We start from the raw sequence: 22,933 nt of genomic DNA, 5'->3' as shown, positions 1-22,933 counted from the left end.
TCCCACGCTTTGTTGAAAGCATCTCTGAGGTCACGTTAACTGCAGGGACTTGAGGATAGAATAGTTGTTTGGCTTTCTTTTGCTGCAGATGTTATGTTTCAAAGTCAACATGAAGCACGTTGATTCCATTTCTTAGTTATATAAGTCATCACAGTCAAAATGACTAATCTGAACCAAGGTTTTAGAGACTAACACATGTACAATACCTGATTTTAATCTTGTATAATATGCTGATATGGGTATTGTAGAGCATTCTCAAACTCTAAGAATAAAGCTTCATGTTTGACCTAGGACTGACTATAAAATATTTCTAATATATGCTTAATAACTTATGGCCTGATGCAGCTTCCAATGAAGTCAATGGCAGTTTTCCTGTTAATGAGATAGAATGGGTTAGTGGATAAGGCACTGAACTGGGCATCAGGATTCCTGGATTCTGCCACTAACCTGTTGCGTGACCTTGGGTAAATTGTTTCCCCTTCCTTTCCTCTGTTTCCTCTTGCACACTTTGGTTTGTATTTTTAGACTGTAAAGACTTTGGGGCAGGGACTGTCTCATTATGTGCTTGTACAGATATTGCAATGCCATGCAGTATCTTTGAGAACCACTATATTAAATTTATGAATGATGTATGTAGGTTTGTTTCCTACTCCTTGGGAAGGGTTACCACAGCTCCAACAGGAACTAAAAACAGTAGGGGGAGACTACCCCTGGGACTGTAAACAACTTTGGAGAAGCACGAGCTCCTGGGATTTGCATATGCTGGTTCAGGCTGGGTTTGTCACTGACTAAGCAACAAAGAGAAAATGTGGGGTATTTTAAAGGGTGAGTTTAAACAGACTGAGGGCCTTCTTTCTGAGTGAGCAAACGGACAGGATTTTTGAAGGATAGGAAGGGGTTCTAGCCTATCATGCTCCCCATGTGGAAGATCGGCGAATTCTGGTATGCTTAGTAAGTCTTTAGGAAGTTTTTATGTGTGTTTTCTCGGAGATGCTTTGCCCTAAGAATAAATATATTCTGCTGGGAAAGAGCTGTGTAGTACCATATAACTGCTGCATATGCTAGTCATTCTCCAAGGCAAGAAAGCAAAGCACGGGCACTGGCCATTAGGCAGACTGGCGTGCTGGGGATATCACACTGTATAGCAAGGAGCTGTACAGCTTTAAACCCTGGTCAGAAGGGAGTGGGACACGGGCCCCTTCCCAAAGACAGAACATGGCTGGAGGCCTGAGACCTGACTGGGTACTCCTGGAGTGGGGAGGGGCATGGAGGTGAGGGGAGTATGGGGCAGTTATCCTGAAAGTATGATACCTAGCCCAAAGGTGCTCCTGTAAAAATAATAATAATTAATAATAACCTCAGTGGGAGTTGCATAGGTCCACAGGATAAAATAAAAAAAAAGGCTTGTTGCTGGTTTACATAAACTTTTGCATTCATGAACTTTTCTATTTTTCAGTAGGTGAACTGGTTGCTTAGAAAAACTAAGTAGCTATCAGTCCTGGCTAAAGACATTATTTTAAATATATTGTAGAAACAAATATATAGGTATTAAAATATTGTATTTTTAATTTTACCTTAAAACTTAATTTTTATCATGACATGATCTCAGAATCAGTATCCCTTCTGTTCCCAGTGGTGGGAAGGCTAGCTGCATTTCAGGTTCCAGCCTCATGCCCATCACCCAGACACTCCAGAGATCTCTCCAGCAGGGTGGGCATTCTGAGGACTTGATATATTTCAAATCATGCAAAAAAATATGCAGGAAAAAACATAACCACCGCTTCCTCCAACTTAATAAAAAAGAAAAAGTTTAAGGCCATTTTTATGCACACCAATGGAACAATAAAAGGCATTTTCTAAATCTCTTTCTGCTGGGATTTTCAAAACAGCCAAGGAGAGTTAGGCACCCAGATTCCATTAAAATTCATTGGGATTTAGATCTTCAGTTCCCTTTGGCTCCTTTGAAAATCCTAGCCTGATTGGAGTGGTGCCAAGAGGCCCTGATCAGCATCAGGTCTCGTTGTGCTTGATGCTGTACAAGTAGAAGTAGAACAGTCATTGCCCTGAAGTGCTCTCGGTCTGTTCTGCTTCACAGTTCACTTTAAATGTCCTCAGCATTGTTAAAAATTATAATCCTGGCCCACGCATTGTAGAGTAACTGATTTTTATCCTTAAGGTTAAATATCAATTTTTTCATCTCAGCAACAGCATCAAGCTTGTGTCCAACTTTTTCTTCTGTTGGGGAAGAGATAATTTCCATCTTCTGATGACTACATGGTGGGCTGCTAACAACAAAGCATTAATCATCTTGGGTTTGTTACAAAAATGGCCAAGCCTTGGCCATGTTCCAAAACTAACTATCCTGTTAGGGAAATGAATTGTCTCCCTCAGTGTCCAACCAATGAGAGATCTCCTAATTTGGGTGGATTTACAATTTTTACTGTAACTTTGGCGTGTCCTTACCTCGCCTGCTTCTCATTACTAAATTACACCACAATTGGAAATACACTAACCACAGTTTTATTTAATCAGTTTACAAATAAATAAGCATTAATCTTCATGTCGAAATCCAGCTCATGCACACCATGAGAACATGTCCCACACTGAATTCTATCTCACATATTCTGGAGTAACACTGATTTATCAGTTAGGCAGCAGGGCATAGGTTGTTATTCCTTATCACACATGATGTTCTTCTTTCTCTATGTGAATTCAGTTCTAAACCACCCCCAGACTAAAACGCCCCTTTTGAGGCCAAATTTCATGTGCCTAAATCACTTCCAATTTAGGCACAGCATCATATTATTATGGGGGGAAATTAAAAAATATTTAGCGTGTCCAAAATCAGTTTAATCTAGGACTACAGACACGAATGTGTATTAATCAGAGTTGTACATTTAATGCCTGGTGTTCCTGGAGGGCAGAGTTAAGGTTGTTTGTGTTGTGCATTTCCATACTTTAGCAGGCTTGGATTTCTTTTAAGTTTAAGCTTAACTCTGAATGTCCTAGGTTTATAATGCTTGTTTTGGGGATAATTATATCATCCTTGCAATGATTTTATTCCAAAATACTGATATTCTCAGCCTCAAGTTTTTGTCTAGAACAAAATTGTAAGGTGGTGCAGTTCTACAATGAATGTTACATGCAGTGTAGAAGCTGGCTGTTCATTCAAACTAAGAAGAGTTGAGTAGCTGGATTTCTTCTTTAGTTTAATTAATATACAGATATTGATTTCAACAACATATTACTATCCAGTTCAGTTATTAGATAATAGCACTGTAGATGTTTCCATTGGATACTTTTTTCCTAAATATTCTTGCTTGAAAATACAATCTTCCTGTACAACTTGTGTTTCAAATATACAAAGAACACATTTTAATCCAGGGAGTTGAACACTCACACTTATTTGATCTTTGTCTGTAAATTAAATAGTTACCCTGAAATAGATTCTTCTCATTCAGACCGACTCATCAGCCTTTGCAACAGAGTTCCTTAGTCGGAGGGGGACTTGATACTGTACCAACCACAGCTCCTCACCCAAACCTTAACTCGGTACAGCTGCCTCAGGAACAGATGAGACAGAGACAACAGCAAATTCGACAACAGCGACTCCTTCAGGTGGGGCACTTGGTTGTGTTTGAAAAGCGTATGTGGGGCCTTATTCTCTGAATCAGGTAGTGGCTTTAACCTGGATCTCCCATGTCACAGGTGAGTACCTTAGCTGCCATGCTGTGGAGTCAATCTCTCTCCTGCCCTCAAGTCCAGTGAATATTTAATTATTTATATGAAGTGGAAGAATTCCAACAGGAGAGATTGAGAGAGACCCATCAGAGAATAGTCAGTAGCCTTGTGGTGAGGGCCCTAATCACTGGGCTACTGGCTATTTTGGGATCAGTCTCTCTCTTGTTTTCAACACAAATATCATCCTGGACCTGAGAAACCTTCCCAGTGAATCAGCATTTTTCAGCAAAAAACTCATTTGTCAGAAGATTCGTGATGAGACTTTTTTCCTCTCCAGTAACCTCCTCTGTGCCTCAGGATATTGAGCTGTGACAATCGCAATAATCAACACACACAATTTATAGTTTTAGGTCATTACTGTATTATTTAACTATAAGAATATGTATATGCCAGAATTAAAGTTGGGTGGAAACAGCCCATGTCTATAATATTTTCAATTATTCTGATTTGTTGATGTACCCCAATTTGGTAGTTAACTCTGTTTGGCAGTTAAAAACCAAAACACCACACTGGGGTTGACATAGAGGTAAAAGCAACACATATTAAAAATACTTTGTGTTTTTGGTGACGATATAATTGTTTTCTTGCTTTAACTCTAATGCCAATAACTAATTTTTTAAAATATTATTGATAAACTTATGTGGGCATACAGTTAACAACTGACTATACCAAACAGATAGCCTTTTAAATCTGTTTCTGCAATATGTTTCTTCGATAGATATTATGAACACTGTATTGTAAATATTTGTTACTCATCATCCATGATGTGGCCGGCATTGTGCAAATGGAGAGAACAGTAGGGTTCAGCTCCTAAATATTATAGTGAGGAACACGCCTTCCTCAACCAACACTAAAAGCATACGAAAATCATAGCTCAGAAAGATAAGTAATGAAAAGCCAAATTCTATGATATGTATCCCTGGAACAGCGAGAGGCTGCTATGCCTTCTCAAATAAAAAGGCTGCTGCTGCTGTTGTTATTGCTATTAATCATTTATATAATATAATACATGTACACATATTATTGTTGTTACCATGGCAATGTTCTTTCAGTTGCAGCAGCAGCAGCAACAACAGGGTCAACAGCAGGCACTTGGTCTCCAAGCAGTGCAACCACAGCAGCCTTTGGTAAGCAGACATATTAAAACCAGACGTTTTTGTGTGGGTATGAGGGTACTTATGGGGTAGATGTTATTACTCCTGGAAGTAAAGCAATCTAGGAACAGCGCCAGTAAGTGTTGTATAAGCTTACTCAGACTACTCTGCCTTTGCATGTCAGTGCTGATGTGCACAACTCTGAAGTTTCGTCCGTGGTCCTCTCTGACAATCTTGCCAAATGGAGTGATAGGTTTTCTGATGTGGCTAAGACAGGTTACCCAATGACTATCTTTTCTTTTTAATATAAAGACCAAATTTGAACATGTCATGAAGCATAAGGCTTGTGTATTAATCCTTTGCCCCACCTGGTCTACCTAAAACTCAGCATTTTAGTTTGTCTTTTAAAAACACTAGTTCTAGGACGGGTGTACCATGAACTACCCAGTTACCCCTAGATGTCAGTGTTCAGTTATATTGGGAATGTTGGAACTGCTCTTGCTCATGTCAAAACTGTTGGATAGATAATTAACAGATGCCTACTTCTGTCAATCTGGAAACTTTCGTGAGCACTAAATTCATTTAATTCTTTTACATTCATTAGTTCGTAGGCTCTGAATATTGTGTGTGTGTGTTGGTGGTGGTGATGGTGATGACCATGATCAGCCTGAGTTCAGGATGGCCATATTGCTCAAATGCAGTGATTATACCTTACCCATGCTGATAAATACTATATATTGCACCAAACTATCTTAGATTCGGTATATGCCACATATTTAAAAGAAACTCTGTTTCTGGAAATATTTGAGAATTTTTTAAAAATGTAATTGGAACTCCCTCTGTCTCACTTTTATTTCATTCCCCCTGTAAAACCAGGGTGCTGAAAGGCCATGAATCCTATTATGCAGACTTGGAGATAGAGATAAAAATATAACCAATACATTTTAAAAACCTCTCAAATTCTTATTTGGATTCTAGACATTAAAATGTCACTATTTCAAGCTCTGGTATAACAGCAAGGGCTGGTGTAATATTGTAGAACTGGGAATCTCTCCATTCCAGGGCAGGGCCTCCGAGAGCGGGTTTGGGCCCGGTGAAAATTCTTTTTCGGGCCCCCCAGCAAGGGCGGACCGGCTAAACAGGGCCGACGAGAGTGGGGGGAAGTCGGGCCCCGGGCCCCCTTCCGGACCACCAGGCCCCGGACCGGCTAAACAGGGTCGACGGGGGTGGGTGGGGTGGAAGTTGGGCGCCAGGCCCCCTTCCAGACCGCTGGGCCCCGGTAATTTGTACCGTATTCCCCCCCATCTCATCGGCCCTGTTCCAGGGTGTAAACCGATCATTTATTAGCCTACAAGGAATGAGATATCTGAACTTAACTTTTACTGCAGCAGCATATGTTGACCATATATTCCATATATACCATGTATTTTATAAATTTCCTCATGTTATTGAGTAATAAAGAACTATCTTCACTTGCTATGAGAACTCAACTTTATGGGAAATTTTTTGCATCATTGCTAATGGTTGTAGCCCTACATTTTTATACAGTTTTTTGTTTTAAAACTTTTATGTGAAAGCAGGATAATGTCAGGACCGTCCTTAGGCATACGCAGCATACGCGGCTGAGTAGAGCACCTGAAAATTTGGGGCACCATTCCCCTCACTGGCCGTGGCTGGAATCCTCTCTTCTCTGGCCCCTCCCCTACGCTCAGCCGACAGGATTCTCCCCGCCCACTCCCTCACTCCCTCTGCCTCTGCCGCCCCAGCCCCGGGGAGCCCAGAGCGGCGCAGCCAGTCACTAGCGGCACAGCCCACCACCACCCGGAGCGGAGACCCTCCCTGGACCCTTCCTGCCTTGAGCCACTGCGTACAAAGCTCGGTGTGTCAGCAATGGGGGGAGGGGTGTTCTGGGGGTCCATGGGTGGGGGTGGTGGCTGTGCCCCCTCGACACACTGGTCAGTGGCCCCGGCTGGGGAGAATAGGGGCACCAGTTTAATAATACTGCGTAAGGCCCCATAAATCCTAAGGATGGCCCTGGATAACGTATATGATTGAGGCCAATTGTGAAACTGTGTGCACTCTCATATGAACAATAGAATCCAGTTAGAATTCTAAGGCACTTTATATTTTCCTTTGACAGTTTAAATATATTTGTATTATATTTACTTAATTTTATGGGCTCTTCTGGTGGCTAATTTTAAACAGTGAAAATTCCACTATCTTATTTAATCAAAAACTGCAGTTTGTAGCTCTAAATATGACTGTAGTACAGATAAATGGGTTTAAATCCTGTAGAAGTTGTTTTCTTGATATACTGCTAATGTGAGCCAATTGGTTAAAATATAGTCACTCTCTTGTACTTTTGTAACTAAGATATAGCTGCTTGTTGGCTGACATTTCAATGTGTATAAAAAAGGATCTGTGGCCGAACACTCTGGAAGGCTGTTCTGGTGTTTTTGTGGGGAGCCAGAACAGAGTAATGGCATAGTGCCGGAAGTGTGTTCTAGCACTTCTTTTTTTTTTTTTTTTGGTTAGGACTTGAGCATATAGTAACTCTGTAGAGACGCATTTTACTGTTTGGTCATGTGCTGCAGTTGCATGAAGAGTACCATATAATCATAGTAACTTTCAGAATATTTCTTTGTTAGTCTGAACACTGGACCTTTCATTACATCTAAAGTATGAAAGTGTCTTGGTAAAAACATTTGAATGACCTGGTCTCTTCCCATACCATTGAGTAATTTTCTGCTAACATGTTGTTTTACCATGTACTACATTTGTGTTTTTACACTGGAATGTTGAGAACTTTCTATCCTTGGTTATATGTGCCTTTAAAAGTAGCTAACTAAAGGAACTCAATTTAAAAGAGTAAGCCGCACAAAAATGTGATCCCTACAAAAAGAGTCAGATTAAAAACTGGTTACCAATTTAAATGAGCGAGTTTAAAGAAAATATCAGCCCTTAGTGCTAAATTGTGCATCCTGAATTTTTGAACTAGAGTTTGTGTATTCTGGGGAACCAAGTTACCAACTTGTATTGTGTTTAAATTGGATGTTAGCATGTCTAGCCCTTTTCTTAGGTAGCTGGTTTATTATCATAGGCGTAACTTGTGCATTTTGAATGTCTGTGTCAGCTCCTCCTGAAACTGCAGTTAGGAGCTGAAGATTGTACCATATAACACGCAAAAAGTACTTTTCATTAGATTTACAATATGATCTTTGATGTGACCCATGTCTTTGAGCTCATAAAGTAATAGTGATTGTGACATGTACTGTACAGCTAAACAAGCTGTGACCAGGGCCTTGGAGTCTGACAGAGAAAGTATTAATCATCTAAGGTCTGTCTACACTGCCACTTACAGCGCTGAAACTTTCTTCGCTCAAGGGTGTGAAAATCCGCCCCCTGAGCAATGCAAGTTTCAGCGCTGTAAAGTGGCAGTGCAGATAGTGCTACAGTGCTGGGAGCAGCACTGGTAGCTATTCCCCTCACGGAGGTGGTTTTATTACAGCTCTGGGAGAGCTTTCTCCCAGTGCTGGAGCTGCCACTACACAGCCACATTAACATCAGCTGTGTAGACATACCCTTAGAGGCAGAATCGCTTCAGGTGGTGCAACACAGCAGTGCTAGCCTATCAATGAGGAATTAACATACTAGCAAGCATACGGGCAGGCTTAATGATTCTCGGAGAGAGAGCTGGGGCTGGAGCTGAGAGAAGGCAAGGGTGGAAATTGCTCCTTGCCCCAATTTCAATATGGCTAAAGTTACTCAGAGTTAACAGTGGTTTGGGACCATGGTTGAGGACAGCCTACAATCACCTGCCACGGCCTTCAAAGCACTGGATCTTCTTTGTATTTTCTTGACACTGAAATACATCTCCCTGCAATAAGCACAACACAATGCTCTACATAAAATAGATTTGTAAACAATTAAAATGATCTCTTGTGCCCTGAGAGTTTTTCAGGGTGACTGAAAGGTGCTTCTGAAAAGGAGGAGAAAGCCTCTTTTGTCTCCTGTGAGTCCAGGAGGCTTCTGAATCCGACCCAGACCCACATTGAAGAGAAACTTCCTAGCTTATTCAGAAGGACCATACTGGTTCCCAGAGGCTCAGTCTAATCACTGAAAGGACCCTTTTTAAAAAAAATTCATTTGGTCTAAGCCACGGGCCGGCAACGTCTGGCACGCGGCTCGCCAGGGTAAGCACCTGGCGGGCCGGGCCAGTTTTATTTACCTGCTGACGTGGCAGGTTCGGCCGATCGCGGCCCCCACTGGCCGTGGTTCGCCGTCCCGGGCCAATGGGGGCGGCGAGAAGCGGCGTGGGCGAGCGATGTGCTGGCCCTGGCGAGCCGCGTGCCGAACGTTGCCAACCCCTGGTGTAAGCGTAAGGAAAATTACCCTGTTTTGTTGTTTACAATTTGCATGAGGCTGCATGAAGCTGGGACTTGAAACATTTTTCCTTTGTAACCTGGTTTACAGGGGTCATGACACCAAATTCCAAGAGTGGGTGGCGTGGCAGTTCTATTACAATATTTCTTTTGCAAAGCCTTTCACACCAAAGATATCCTTACTAAGGCTTTGTCTACACTACACAGCTTTTAGCAACACGGGCAGACTCCTGTGTAGAAGAGCTAGGGAAGCAATGCATGTTGATGGAAAGACTAATTTAGGGCCAAATTCTGATCTTGTGCCAGTATAGATACAGAGTAAGGTCACTGAAGTCAATGAAAGAACATTGGTCTAACCCCAGAGTAACTGAGAGCAGAATTTAGCCCTTAAGGTTTATCTCCAACCAGTTTTCTAATAGTGTAATTCCATTTACTTGAAAGAACTTGCACCTGATTCTCCTTGGCATAAGCATGATCAGAATCAGGCTCATCACTGTTATTTTGTTTCATATGGGCAGAGTTGGTCTGATCCTGAAAGGTGATGGGCATCCTCCGTTCTCACTGAAGTCAAAGGGAATTGAGGACACAATCACCACCTAGCAAGTTGTGTGCAGAACCCTTTAATTTCATTTGTAGTGTCATAGTGGAAAAAATCTCATTCTCCCCTCCACACACACACTAGTACAAGAAATTTTAATTATTACACTTGGTCAAAACGGAATTGTTACTTACAAATGATACAATCAAAACCAACAGACCTTTTATGAGCTTTGGACAGGGCAGATGATCAAATCACTTAAAGTACTTTCCTGGATGAATGCCATTCACTGCAAAGGTAGGAAAGATGGATGGTCTATTTGCAGAAGAAGACTGAATCTATGCCTTGTGTCTGGCTGGATGCAGGTGTGATATCTGATAACCCAATGGGAAATTTAGAAGATTCCAGGGACTGAGGAAAGCACATAATTTATTGTATAAACTTCAACACTCTTTGTTCCATGTGTCTTCACCATTTATTACCAACAATTTTGTCATGTTCTGTCATCATCGATCTCCAGAAATCTCTTTCTAGTTGCTTTTGTTGCCAGTTGCATATGGGATATTCAGGAGGTGAAAAAGTTTTGTTTTCTTTTTACTGTTAACACTTTGGGAAACTGAAAAGAAACATCTGCTTCTCCCTAGGGTGTGAATGGACAGTCTGAGCAATTTTGACTTCCAGAATGTGAAAGACAAATATATGTATAAATGCTCCAAAATTATCTCTCTCTCCAAGGTAGGGTGACCAGATGTCCCGATTTTATAGGGACAGTCCTGATTTTTGGATCTTTTTCTTATATAGGCTCCCATTACCCCCTACCCTCGTCCCAATTTTTCACATTTGCTGTCTGGTCACCCTACTCCAAGGAACAATAGCCTCGGTGACAGGAGGGGCTGCACAAGCTCCAGAGGTTCACTGGCACATTTTGTTTTGTTACATAGAATTTTCTATCTCCTTGTCTGCTATTTTCTGTGCATGCCCAAAATCTCTATGATTGGGTTTGCAGTGCGTCCCAGCATCTACATTGCAGCTGGGAGTATGCTTCACAGCTTGGGCAGACAGACAAGCGCTAGCTCTGCTTAAATTAGCATGTTAAAAAAAATGCAGTGTAGCTGGGGGTGGCAGGAGTGGCAGCTTGGGCTAGTATGAGTATGTTTGAAGTTGCCTGAGTATGTTTGAAGGTTTCCAGTGGATTTGTACTCAGAAAGCTGCCCTTGGCTACACTGCTATTTTGAGTGCACTAGCTCAAGCAAACTAGTGTGTCCGTCTACCTATGCTGGGAAGTAAGTTCCCAGCTGCAATGTAATCATATTAGTGACAGCAGTGGAACACCAGAGATTTGGAGACAAACTGGAAATTAAAGAGAGGTGATGGAGAAGGAAGTGGAGAGAGTCTTGAAGAGCTCCTGGCCCATTCTCCTCCTCCTCTAGTGTCTACAGTAACAACACAAGAGGTGCAATTCCCTTGAGTGCCAGTGTGATAGCTGTTAGGGAGGTCTTTTCAGGGTATTATACATATTCAGTCCTGATGTTTGTTACAAACTGCTTACTATTCAGGCTAGAGATTGGTGAGTCAGGTAGTCCAGGAAGGATTTCCTGTGTCCCCAGTTCATTAATACCTATGTATACTGTGATATGTTAAATTCAGCATGCTAGTTTTTTAATATATAGATAGATATAATATAAACCTTAGCTTTCCCTTTGTGTGTTTTGAGAGAGGCATATACCATGCTCCTTTGATAAGACATTGATGCGTCATTCTGAATTGTGTGAGCATTTTTCATCTTCTCTGGTATTACTGTTGCAGTTTCCAAGACAAGGTTTGCAGCAGACACAGCAGCAACAGCAGACGGCTGCTTTAGTCAGACAACTCCAAAAACAGCTCTCTAGTAAGTATGCCCATCTATAAGAGGCATCTATTTTTCTGCAGTTTCTTTTCCATATTTAAAACAAGAAACATGAAAATGTAAGTATATCATTCTATTGACACCTTCAGTTCTGGTCTCTAGTAAAAGGACAGTTCTGAAAATGATACAACGACAAACACTGAAGATCAGATTCTGTATGTGACACAGTACTAGCACATGCATTGGTTCCCACAGTTCTGCACAGAAGCACAGAGGTCCAGACAGAGTCATTTTCAGGATTGGGGCCTAATTGTTTGCCATCCTGAGTTCAGTCAATGTTATTTTCTCCTTCCATGTCTTATTTTCAATTGTGAGGATAAATCAGGAACATCATTGCATTGAATGTTTTCCTCGTTTTTCTCCAGCTATTTCTTGCTCATGTTTCAAACATATTGACAAATTTATGTTATTATTCAAAACAATTGTAAGTGTGTGCACATCAAGACCATTCTTTGACTAAATTTTTCATTTTTTAGAAAAATTTCTTAATGGTATATTTCAAAAAAATGAAAACAAGTATTTTTATTGTTTTTATTTGATTTGAAATAGTGGGAAAATTTCCACTCTCGGTTTCCTTTTTCCTTTTCTCCTGTTTTTTCTTTCTGGAAATTTCAGCACATTTAGAGAAAAAATATTTTGAATTTGGGGTTTTTTATTTCCCTCAGCACATTTTTTAAATCCCTTTTTCCACTGGAAAAGGTTTGAGAAAAGTGGAAAAGAAAAAACTCACATTTTGAATTCCCCGTCCCTCTTTTCCTCCTTCTCTGGGGAAAAAAAATGGCAAAAAAAGGTGAGGTGGGAAATAAAAAATGAAATTCTTCTAACTGAACTGAGATTTTTCAAAACAAAATGTTTTAGAAAAAATGTTTTGATTTTTTTTCACTGAAAAGTGGGACTTTTTGAACAAAATAAAAAACATTAGTTTTCTTTTGAAAATTAAAATTTCAACCAGCATTAAAGATTTCCTCTCAAGAGACTGAAAATGTTATAATATAATATAAAAACTAGGGGGCCACCAAATGAAATTAATGGGTAGCAGGTTTAAAACAAATAAAAGGAAGTTCTTTTTCACACAATGCACAGGCAACCTGTGGAACTCCTTGCCTGAGGAAGTTGTGAAGGCTAGGACTATAACAGGGTTTAAAAGAGAACTAGATAAATTAATGGAGGTTAAGTCCATTAATGGCTATTAGCCAGGATGGGTAAGGAATGGGGTCCCTAGCCTCTGTTTGTCAGAGGGTGGAGATGGATGGCAGGAGAGAGATCACTTGATCATTACCTGTTAGGTTCACTCCCTCTGGGACACCTGGCATTGGTCACTGTTGGCAGACAGGATACTGGGCTGGATGGACTTATGGTCTGACCCAGTATGGTCGTTCTTATGTTAAGGCTTTAGTTTAGGGAGGAGATGAATAAGAAAGTTATGTAACATATCATAGTATTTAGAAGATAAATTGGGTGCATCTCTCCAAGAACAAGGTTACAGCCAGTAAAATTGAAAGGCAACTAATTAAAAACCAATAAAAGGAACTACCACTTTACACAGCACATTAACCACCCCTGGAGCTTATTGACACATAACGTTACTGAGGTGAGCAGCATTCTGAAAGAGTATGAGATTTGAATGTCTAGTGAAATGTATAAGGAATGTAATGCCCCCTTATGCTTCAGGGTATAAACCAGCCAGAGAGTGATGGGAGTTAGGAAAAAAAACATCACCCAGGGTCAGGTTATTCCATTAGGGACGCCAGAGACAAGATCTCAGACTATATGCCCCCTGGTATGATCCAGTATGGCAATTCTTGTGTTGCTAGATAAAAATATTACATTTTACTGCAATCATTTTTTTAAAAAAGCTTAATCCTCCAGGACAGGTTGTAAATGTAAGATATAAAATAGTGAGAATGGGGCCTGCTATGATTACCAGGAATTGGGGCATTCAAATTTCCAGTGTTGTACAGTGCCAGTGAATTACCCATATTCAATGTCTACAAATCTTTATTCATATATTTTTTAAACAGAAGCATTATTTCAGCGGGACCAGTCCCTATGAGAACTGAGGATAGAGTCTCTAGTTCAGAGGCGGGCAAACTTTTTGGCCTGAGGGGCACATCGGGATTCCAAAATTGTATGGAGGACCGGATAAGGGAGGCCTGGCCAATGCCCCCTATCTGCCTTCCCCGCTTCTCGCCCCTGACGCCCCCCCCATCCACCCCCCTGCTCCCTATCCCCTGACACCCCCCCGGACCCTCCGCCCTTGACTGCCCCCCACCACCCCATCCAACCACTCCTCCCATTCCTGACTGCCCCCCCCGGGACTCCTGCCTCATCCAACCACCCCTTCTCTCTGACCGCCCCTGGAACCCCTGCCCCTGACGCCCCATCCAACCCCTCCTCCTTCCTGACTGCCCCCCCAGGATCCCTGCCCCCATGTTCCCCGCCCTCTGGCCGCCCAGTCCCCTGACCACCACCCTCAACTCCCCTACCCTCTAGCCAACCTCCCCGCTCCCTGCCCCCTTACTGCGCTGCCTGGAGCACCAGTGGCTGGCGGCGTTACAGCTGCGCTGCCCAGAGCACTAGGACAGGCAGCCACGCCGCCCAGCTGGAGCCAGCCCCGCCACCGTGCAGCACAAAGCACCGGGTCAGGCTGCGGCTCTGCAGCTGCGCTGCCCCAGGAGCTCGCCGCCCAGAGCATTGTGCCGGCGGTTCAGTGAGCTGAGGCTGCGGGGGTGGGGGAACAGCAGGGGAGGGGCTAGCCTCCCAGGCCAGAAGCTCAGAGGATGGGCAGGAGGGGGCCCGTGGGCCGTAGTTTGCTCACCTCTGCTCTCATTGGAAAAAGATATGCAACTAAATTACTATTCAAGAGTCTGATCTGGATAGATTCTGAGCAGTCACATCACCTGTGGAATTCCAGCCGGAGCAGAGGTTACTCAGACCTACTGATCAGGCCCCACATTTTTAGAAGTAAGCTAGTGTTTTTTTGGTCAGAATACTAACTTTATGGATTGATAAAAGAATTAAAATACAGTGTCACTATTTTCATCTTAAAAAGGTGTTCAAAACAAATCTTTATTCATTGGCAAGCTTTTCACAGAAGTTTTGATCTGACTGTAGTTAGGTGTCAACCTATTTGTTAATGGAGTAGTCCATTCAGCAGAGAAATGTATGCTCCTGTTGTATTAATTTAAATGTAATGTCTGGGCCAAAGGTGTTAACTATAACTCACTCACTGTCTCACATTAAACAGTGTTAACCAAGATCCAGGGTTTGGTATACAAAGACCTCACCCTGCTTAGCACATGACACACACTATTAAAAATCCTTTTAATCTTTTGTTAAACATAAAGAAAAGAAGGAAAAAACAGTTAAACATTTACAGGGCCGGCTCTGGCTTTTTTGCCACCCCAGGCAAAAAAGCCTCCCACAGCCCCCCAATCCCGGCGGAGAGTGCGGCAGGGGAGGGTGCTGAGCCCGGCCGCGGCCCCGCTCTCCCTGGCCGGCCGGAGCGCCGCGGCTCCGGTGTCCCCGGCGGCTGGAGCACCGGAGGGAGGGCGGCGAGCCTGGCCGGGGCCCCGCTCTCCCCTACTGTCCGGAGCGGCGGGAGGAGGGCAGAGAGCCCGGCCGCAGCCCCGCTTTCCCCGGCCGGCCGGAGCGCTGGGGGAGGGCGGCGAGCCCGGCCGTGGCTCTGCTCTCTCCGGGTGAGTGCCGCCCCCCTCCAGGTGCCGCCCCAAGCACATGCTTGGAGGGCTGATGCCTGGAGCCAGCCCTGAACATTTGAAATGTGAAGTATTAAATAAGGCCTTCGCTTTAACAACATCCCTTGTTCCCTTTCCCTTTAGCTGGAGAGAATTTTTAGAAGGAAAACCCCCCTTGTTTGACTGTCTTTTAGATGATATCAAAGTTGATAATAACTGTTCTTTTGGAGAAAAGAGAAGTTAGTTGAGATGGGCTGGAGCTGCTGCTGTTGTGTTTAACATCTGATCCCATTTTATCGCAGATGGTGGTATGGGATTCGACTGGAGCTGGTAGGGTGGCAATGTCATTTGGGTCCCTCTCTTTGCCCTGGTCTGGTCAAGACCTCTCCCAGGATCAGGACAGTGAAGGTGTGGGGTCTCAGGAGAGGGTGCGGGTGGCAGTCATGATGATGGTGAAGCTTGCTTCAATAGCCAGTTTTTCTCCCAAAGTCTCTTTCTTGAAGGACCCACAAAGGGAATGGTGGCCAGAATAGTTCATCCCCTCATTGTTTTGTCCACCAAGTAGGTCTAGTTTCTGACACACCAATTTTGGTTCAAAGATTTCTGGTTCCACACTTATCTTGTTTACCACACATGATCTCAACCCATACCTTAAGTTATATCAGTAAGGCCCTATTGTTTGGACTAATTCAGTCTTTGTCTCCTTTTGTACCTTTTCCCATTAACATTTGTTGTTATAGGTTATTGTGACAGCTTATGAACTTGTACTCATGTTCTTCAGTTAACCTCACAGTTAGGGTAAACTTATCGGCCCAATTATCACAACACCCCTAAAGTCAGGACTGCAGAATGGACTTGCACTTGGGTCCCAGAGGAGAACTGTTTTTCATTACTAGTTAAGAAAAGCATTTTGACAATTCCATTATTTTTTCTAACCAATTGCAAGTATCAACATCCTGCTAGATCAAGTATGCGTGATTAAGTAATATTGCTTTGAGCGGCCTCATTTATGTTATGCAGAATACTACGATGCCAGGGTTCTTCATATTCAAGATATCAATGCTGTGGAACTGCTATAGTTGGGAGAAGCTCCCACCTGTTGAGTGCTGGAAATTTTTTCTCTAAACTACGTTCAGGGGGAAAAAAAGAAAAAGAGAAGAATAAATATTGTCTATTAGTAATAGCCAGTTGGGTATTGGAACCTCATAATCTGTTAATTTATAGTTGGTCCATAGAATTTATTGTTCCCTCAAATCCAAATCCATAAGGTTCAGATGGGCGAAAATATAGGTGGTACAATACTTACCAGTCTGCAATCCTAAATTAGCTGGATGTTCCTGACTTAAAAAATCATGGGTGAAATCCTCACCCCACTGAAGTCAATTGCAAAGCTCGCATTAGATTCACTGGGGTCAGGATTCCACCCTCTCAGTGAAATCTAACTTGATACCTTTTTTCCTTTCAGATTACAAATTTGGTTAATAAATGTAATAGAGCTGATGAAATATACTTAGACTTCTGTAAGGCAGTGGACTTGGTACCAGATTATATGTTAATATAAAATTAATGTAGCACACATTAAATGGATTAAAAGCTGGATAACTGATAGGCCTTGAAATGTAACTCTAAACAGGGAATTGTCATCAAGCAGGTGTGTTTCCAGTGGGATCCCACAGGGATCCATTTTTGGTCCTCCACAATTTAACATATTTATCAGTGAACTGGAAGAAAATATAAAATCATCATTGATGAAGTATGCAGGTGACACAAAAATTGGGGGAATCATAAATAACGAAGAGGAGGATAGAACTAATGGGATTCTGGGATGCATGAACTGGGGAATCTTGAGTAGGAGAGAGGTTATTTGACCTCTGTATTTAGGACTGATGTGACCACTGGTGGAATACTGTGTCCAGTTCTGGTGCTCACAGTTCAAGAAGGATGTTGATAAATTAAAGTGGGTTCAAAGAAGAGCCCAAGAATGATTGAAGGATTAGAAAACATGCCTTAGAGAGAGAGACTCAAGTCGCTCAATCTATTCATCTTGGCAAAGAGAAGGTTATGGGGTAATTTGATTACAGTCTACGAGTACCTATATGGGGAAGTAATATTTAATAATGGGTTCTTCAGTCTAGCAGAGAAAGGTATAATATGATCAAATGGCTGGAAGTTGAAGCTAGACAAATTCAGACTGGAAATAAGGCGTAATTTTTTTAACAGTGAGAGTAATTTACCAACAGTCGTGATAGATTCTCAATCACTGACGACAATTTTTAAATCAAGATTGGATGTTTTTCTAAAAGATATGCTCTAGAATTATTTTGGGGACGTTCTATGGCCTGTGTGATACAGGTCAGTCTAAATGATCACAATGGTCCCTTCTGGCCTTAGAATCTATTAAATAAGCCCCAATCCTGGAAACACTTACATACTTAACTTTATTGTTATGAGGAGTCATATTGAAATCAGTAGGGCTACTTACAGTAGTAAAATTAAGCACATCTGTAAGTATTTGCAATCCTGAGGCCTCAGTGATGAGCAAGTCTAGCATTACACTTATCAACATTAGGTTTTAGAGGAAACACCCAAGCAATAGTAATTAATAAATGAAAGCAGTTCATACCTCTTGGTCTATAGTGTTTGTCTATCTACACTCAGGAAACCCTTTTGCACTGGTTTACATTTGGAAAGTTTCCTTCAGATGGTAAGAACTAAGAACTTCCTTCAGATGAGAAGATCTAAGAATTTTTCTTCATGCAGGAAGGATCTAAAGGATTACAAAAGGGGATAAAATTTCTAAGAGATTCTTCTTCCAAAGATTTTTGTCCAATGTGGGGTTGAGAGTGGGACCAAGGTTTGGTCACCCACAAATTCTGCTGACTCCCTGGGGTTCCAACCACCCACCAGTTGTGTCCCCATCGTCCATGACTCCACTGAAGCCAAACTGCCCTAGGATAACCCTTGCCTGCTTAAAGGCAGGCCCATCCACACCATGCAAAAGGCACAGCTTGAAGTTAACAGGGTCTGGGACTATATTATCTTTTCTCTCAAATCTCCATATGATGGGAAGGGGCTTACATGTATCTGCACTCATCCTGCCCACCTGCAGGGTGTTGGAAAAGGATGTAGGATACTTTCTTGGAAGCAATGAGCCACCCTTTCAGAGAGGGGAAGTGTGATTCACATGTGGATCAGGGAAATATAGGTGGGGAGTCCTCCCTTTTTTTAATGAAAGGTTAAATGCTGCAGAAACTGATGAGACCATCAAAGAAATGTGGGTTACCCAGGAAAACAAGTGTTACAAAATAGTTGCTTTTTACTTTATAATTTTAGGCATGTCATTTGCTTGCACGTAATTATTGTTTGAAAGGTCATCTTAAGGGCCCATCCTGCAATCCTGGAGCAGACAAAGCTTCCCTGGAATTTTGTTTGTGGTGGTTGTGCAAAATCCAGCCCTTAAATTGCAACTGTTCAGCATTGAAAAGTCCTCATTTTCTGAATGGATAGTTCTGAGCCTTGTTTATTGCTTACTATGGTGATTTGAAATATAGGTATTTATTTCTTCATTTATAATTTTGTACAGTGCACACAACACATGTAAACACTGTGCTTTATTTTTGTTATTTAGGTAACCAGCCACAACAAGGGGTGAACCAATATGGGCATTCTTCACACTTCTGAATCTGGAAGGTGGGATCAAGATGTAGTGTTACGTTTGCACTGAAGAAAAATCAAAATTCAATGCACTAGTTATTGCTAGAAAGCAAATTTTTAATTTTTTTCTCTTTAATTTTTTCAATACGTATTTTTTGTGCTGCAATTGATGTGACTATGTAACAAAGTGAAAGATTTTTTTTTTTTTTTTTTTGCATTTAACTGGAATTAAATGTATGATTTGTGGGCCTATTTAAAGAACACAGTTGTTGCAAAGACTTTGGTGCTTTTTAGGGTACTGTTACTTTAAAAGGGTTAAAGAATGGATTTATTTATTTGTGGGAAACATATTTTCTTTTTTTAAGAACTGCACTGGACCAAACTACTGATTTGAAAGGCACTTCCAATTTTGGCATGAAGATTGATTTGTTCATTAAAGTGTTCTCCTTTGTTCTTCAACAGTAAAATGAGCATTGATTTAAATCATATTAATTTTGACTGTTTGTAATTTTCATAAGCACTTTATAAAGTTCTTTGTTTAAAAGTACCCAATTTTCTCTTGCTTTCATTGTGGAAAGAAGGTGCTGAAGTGGGTTTCTTGCTTGTATTAGAACTTCCTAAGATTTATATAAAAAGCCACAATGTAACTAATAAATCTACTAGAAGTAGCTGTGCTTCACATTTTTCTTTTTAATGCAAAGTTCATTGGCAGTGAACCTTGTGAGGGTACAAAATGTGGTAACAAAGCCCTGAATAGCCACAACAGATTTTGCTCTAAATCCATTTAGGGCCTGAACCAAGTCCTGTTGAAATCTGATGACAATCTTTCCATTGACTTCAACGGGAATTGGATCTCTGGGTCTCGTGCTAGGTTCAACAAAAGTCTCTTTCCAGCTTTTGCCCTTTGGAAGCTTGTGCCAGGCTAGAAAAGCCCTCCCAAATCCCTTTTGCTGTTTCTGTAGTGCTCTAGCTGGGTCTCATGTCTATTGACCTTGACCTAAATGAGTTCTTCCTCTAATAGATGTATTTATTATTTATTTTGTATGGTAAGTACTTAAATTTTGAATTTAATTCTTAATTTTGGGTGATAGTCTTGGTTGTGTAATGCATACTGCATTTATAAATTTGGTGCAAAAGCACAAGGTATACATTACATTTATTATGAAGAGATATAACTATTTTAACCTTGTTCAAGTATGTGGTATATTTGCTCATATTAGAGTAAAAAAATCAGAATAAATTTACTATGGGTTCATGTAATTTGAGTTACTCCATATGATTTTTTTTTTTTTTTAGAATAAGATGCACAAATTTTGAATGTGAAACATGCAGGGCATTTCAAAATATATGGGAATTTTGTTCTCATGTTCTGTATTAACTCATCTTTTCATTTGCCATAATACAAGTGTACTGTTTGGTATCCTAGTCAGACTTGCATTGAATAGAAAAGAGTCAGCACTCGGCAAACATTGTAGTACTGTATGACATCACAGATAATTAAATTTTTATAAACAGTTTAGTGTGGAAAATCATATCATCAATAATTTGTATCTAATTCTGACTTCCACACTGCAAAGTCTTATCCGTACAAGCAACCAGTAGGATGGGTCAGCATCTTTACTGAAATAAAATTCTTGTGAACTGCTTTGTACATTGTGAAAATTATTTAGCTCAAAAATTCTTCACTTGACCATCTCAGCTTGTACAGACCTTTATCAAAAGAGAAAGGCCACTCATTCCACTAAATGAATAGGATGTCTGTTTTGAAAAGTTAACATATACCTGTACATTTATTTTCTTCTTTTTTGTACATTAGGTATTTCAAAAAAAGCCTGATGCAAGTTAATATCCCTGTCCTTTCTGGTGACTGCATATTACTAGAATAGTATCCACCACAGAAAAGCAGATTTAAGACCAGTTTCTGTCCTCAGCCACATATATACACAGGGCCGGCTCTGGCTTTTTTGCCGCCCCAGGCAAAAAAGCCTCCGGCCGCCCCCCCCAGCGTGGCAGGGGAGGGCGGCCGGAGCCCCGGGGGGATGGCAGCGAGCCCCTGCCGGGGCTCCGCTCTCCCCGGCGGCCAGAGCGCCGGGGGGAGGGCGGCGAGCCCGCCGCGGCTCCGCTTTCCCCAGCGTCCAGAGCGCCGGGGGGAGGGCGGCGAGCCCCGGCCGTGGCCCCGCTCTCCCTGGTGGCCGGAGCCAGAGCACCGCGCCGCCCCCCTCCAGGTGCCACCCCAAGCACAAGCTTGGCGGGCTGGTGCTTGGAGCCGGCCCTGTATATACAACACCACTCACTGCAGCGGGGCATCGTGGTTTTAGCTGAGGGCAAAACCCGGAGGTGCATATTTACTTAAAAGAATTTGTTTATTTACAAATTAATGACATTGAAAGTGTCAGAAGCAAAACACAATTTTAACTTTAATTTTCTTTCGGAGCAAAGATTTAAAACTGTGTTAAACAAAAATAACCCAGATTACCGTCTAATCAACTTCAGTGGTCCCTGGGGACCTAGTCAGCATAAGTATTCCAGGCTGCCTGTGCCTTGCAAAGCCCCAGAAGTTCTTGGGTCCTGACTCTGCTTGAGTCAAAGTTATTCAGCAAAAAAGATCAGGTTGAAACAATAGCTCTTTTAAAACCAAATGAACAAGCTGGCAACTTTTTGATCCTAAGGTTTTGGAACTGGCTAGGAAGCTCATGCAAATAACTTTGCCACCAACTCATTGTTCCTAGTTACTTTGAACTACACAGCAAATCAGAATAACTGTGGTGTGTGACAACAATTAGGAAGATTTATTAACACCACATTGGTGGCAGTTCTTCAAATGGTTCTAATTTTTGCTGCTTTTTCAATGAAAATGTGTTTTGGTTTCCTGTGGGCTAGGATTATTTCCCTTCACTGTCCCTTGAATGGTTTGTAACAGGGGTGAAACTATTTGTTAATCCTCTGGGCAACTGTCCTTTAGTGCTCTTCATTGGGGACTAAAGACATTCCTGAGATTAAGCAAACAGAACTATTTAATCCAGCCAATTTTCTTCTACCTCTCTATCAGTACTAAGGAAGGAAGGAATAAGTAGCTTCATATATGTGGCTGATCTCAGGAAGTGATTGATCCACCACAAAACAATCAGTCACGCTTTAGGCTGTGGCCTCTTTTTAAAGTTCTTCCCCAGCTCACTAAAATTTAGTCAAATGGGTAGAATCTGCACTCAGATCTTGGGAACATCCTGACCATGTTCTGAGTGTCAAGAACCTGCATGACCTATGGGGTAATTCAATAGATGGGTTGTTAGCGTACAGGGGTTTCTGTTATGGTGCTTTTTGTGTGTAATCGAGCTATGCCTATTTTTTCAATAATACTTTTAAATATTGTATGACATTTTACTGATGTAAGGTACTAGAATGGTGTTACATGGTAGCAGCTGCTCTACACCGTTTCCTGTATCCAACAGGCTTTCTGTGGTTACTGCTAAAGAGGCATTAATTTCTACTCTGCAATCTATGATCACTGTTGGAAGGGGTCATAGAGCTCAGGTTATGGGCATGGAAACCAGTGCCACCAAAACCAGCCTGCCATATTGCTGGTGAGGAAAGGACCTCAAGGAGTAACACTGAGGGGCTTCTGCTCCATGCATATGTCCCAAATCTGTGAGTTTAGGCCCAGCAAATACTCAGGTTCTGCATTGGTGTTGGAGCTGTGCCCTGAGCCTACATTAACACTTCTCTTAGAAAGACCAAGTCAGTTAGTGACTTAAGCTTTTGAGGTTTATTTGGCCCAGGGAGTCCAAAAATCTTCGCTGGTGCAGAATGCCTAAGTGGCCATTTCCTGTTGAAAAGGGGCTTTCTCCTGAATTGCAGGAGGCGGATGCTTGGGAATACTATTTTCTATTTGATTGAGCCCCCTTCATTCTAAATTCCTATATAAA

General features: G+C 41.8%; 1 protein-coding gene across 9 annotated transcripts in view; it reads left to right on the top strand.

Moving 5' to 3' along the window:
* Positions 1 to 20,655, top strand: part of MED12L (mediator complex subunit 12L) — a 326,631-nt gene extending 305,976 nt beyond the window's left edge. For 7 of the 9 annotated variants that reach the window (XM_005286934.5, XM_005286931.4, XM_042853666.2 and 4 more), the window contains 4 exons: positions 3,462 to 3,618; positions 4,794 to 4,868; positions 11,562 to 11,643; positions 18,985 to 20,655. In XM_005286934.5, the coding sequence (XP_005286991.1) occupies positions 3,462 to 3,618; positions 4,794 to 4,868; positions 11,562 to 11,643; positions 18,985 to 19,037 (367 nt within the window). In that variant the 3' untranslated portion in view covers positions 19,038 to 20,655. The remainder of the gene's footprint in view (positions 1 to 3,461; positions 3,619 to 4,793; positions 4,869 to 11,561; positions 11,644 to 18,984) is intronic. The other 2 variants (XM_008165069.4, XM_042853668.2) reach the window with 2 other exon arrangements.
* The last annotated feature ends 2,278 nt before the right edge of the window (positions 20,656 to 22,933 follow it).

Source organism: Chrysemys picta, chromosome 9, assembly GCF_011386835.1.
Source record: "Chrysemys picta bellii isolate R12L10 chromosome 9, ASM1138683v2, whole genome shotgun sequence".
In the NCBI taxonomy this organism is placed as follows: domain Eukaryota; kingdom Metazoa; phylum Chordata; order Testudines; family Emydidae; genus Chrysemys; species Chrysemys picta.
The sequence above is the reverse complement of the archived record's forward strand: the minus strand, read 5'-3'. Positions and strand labels throughout refer to the sequence as shown.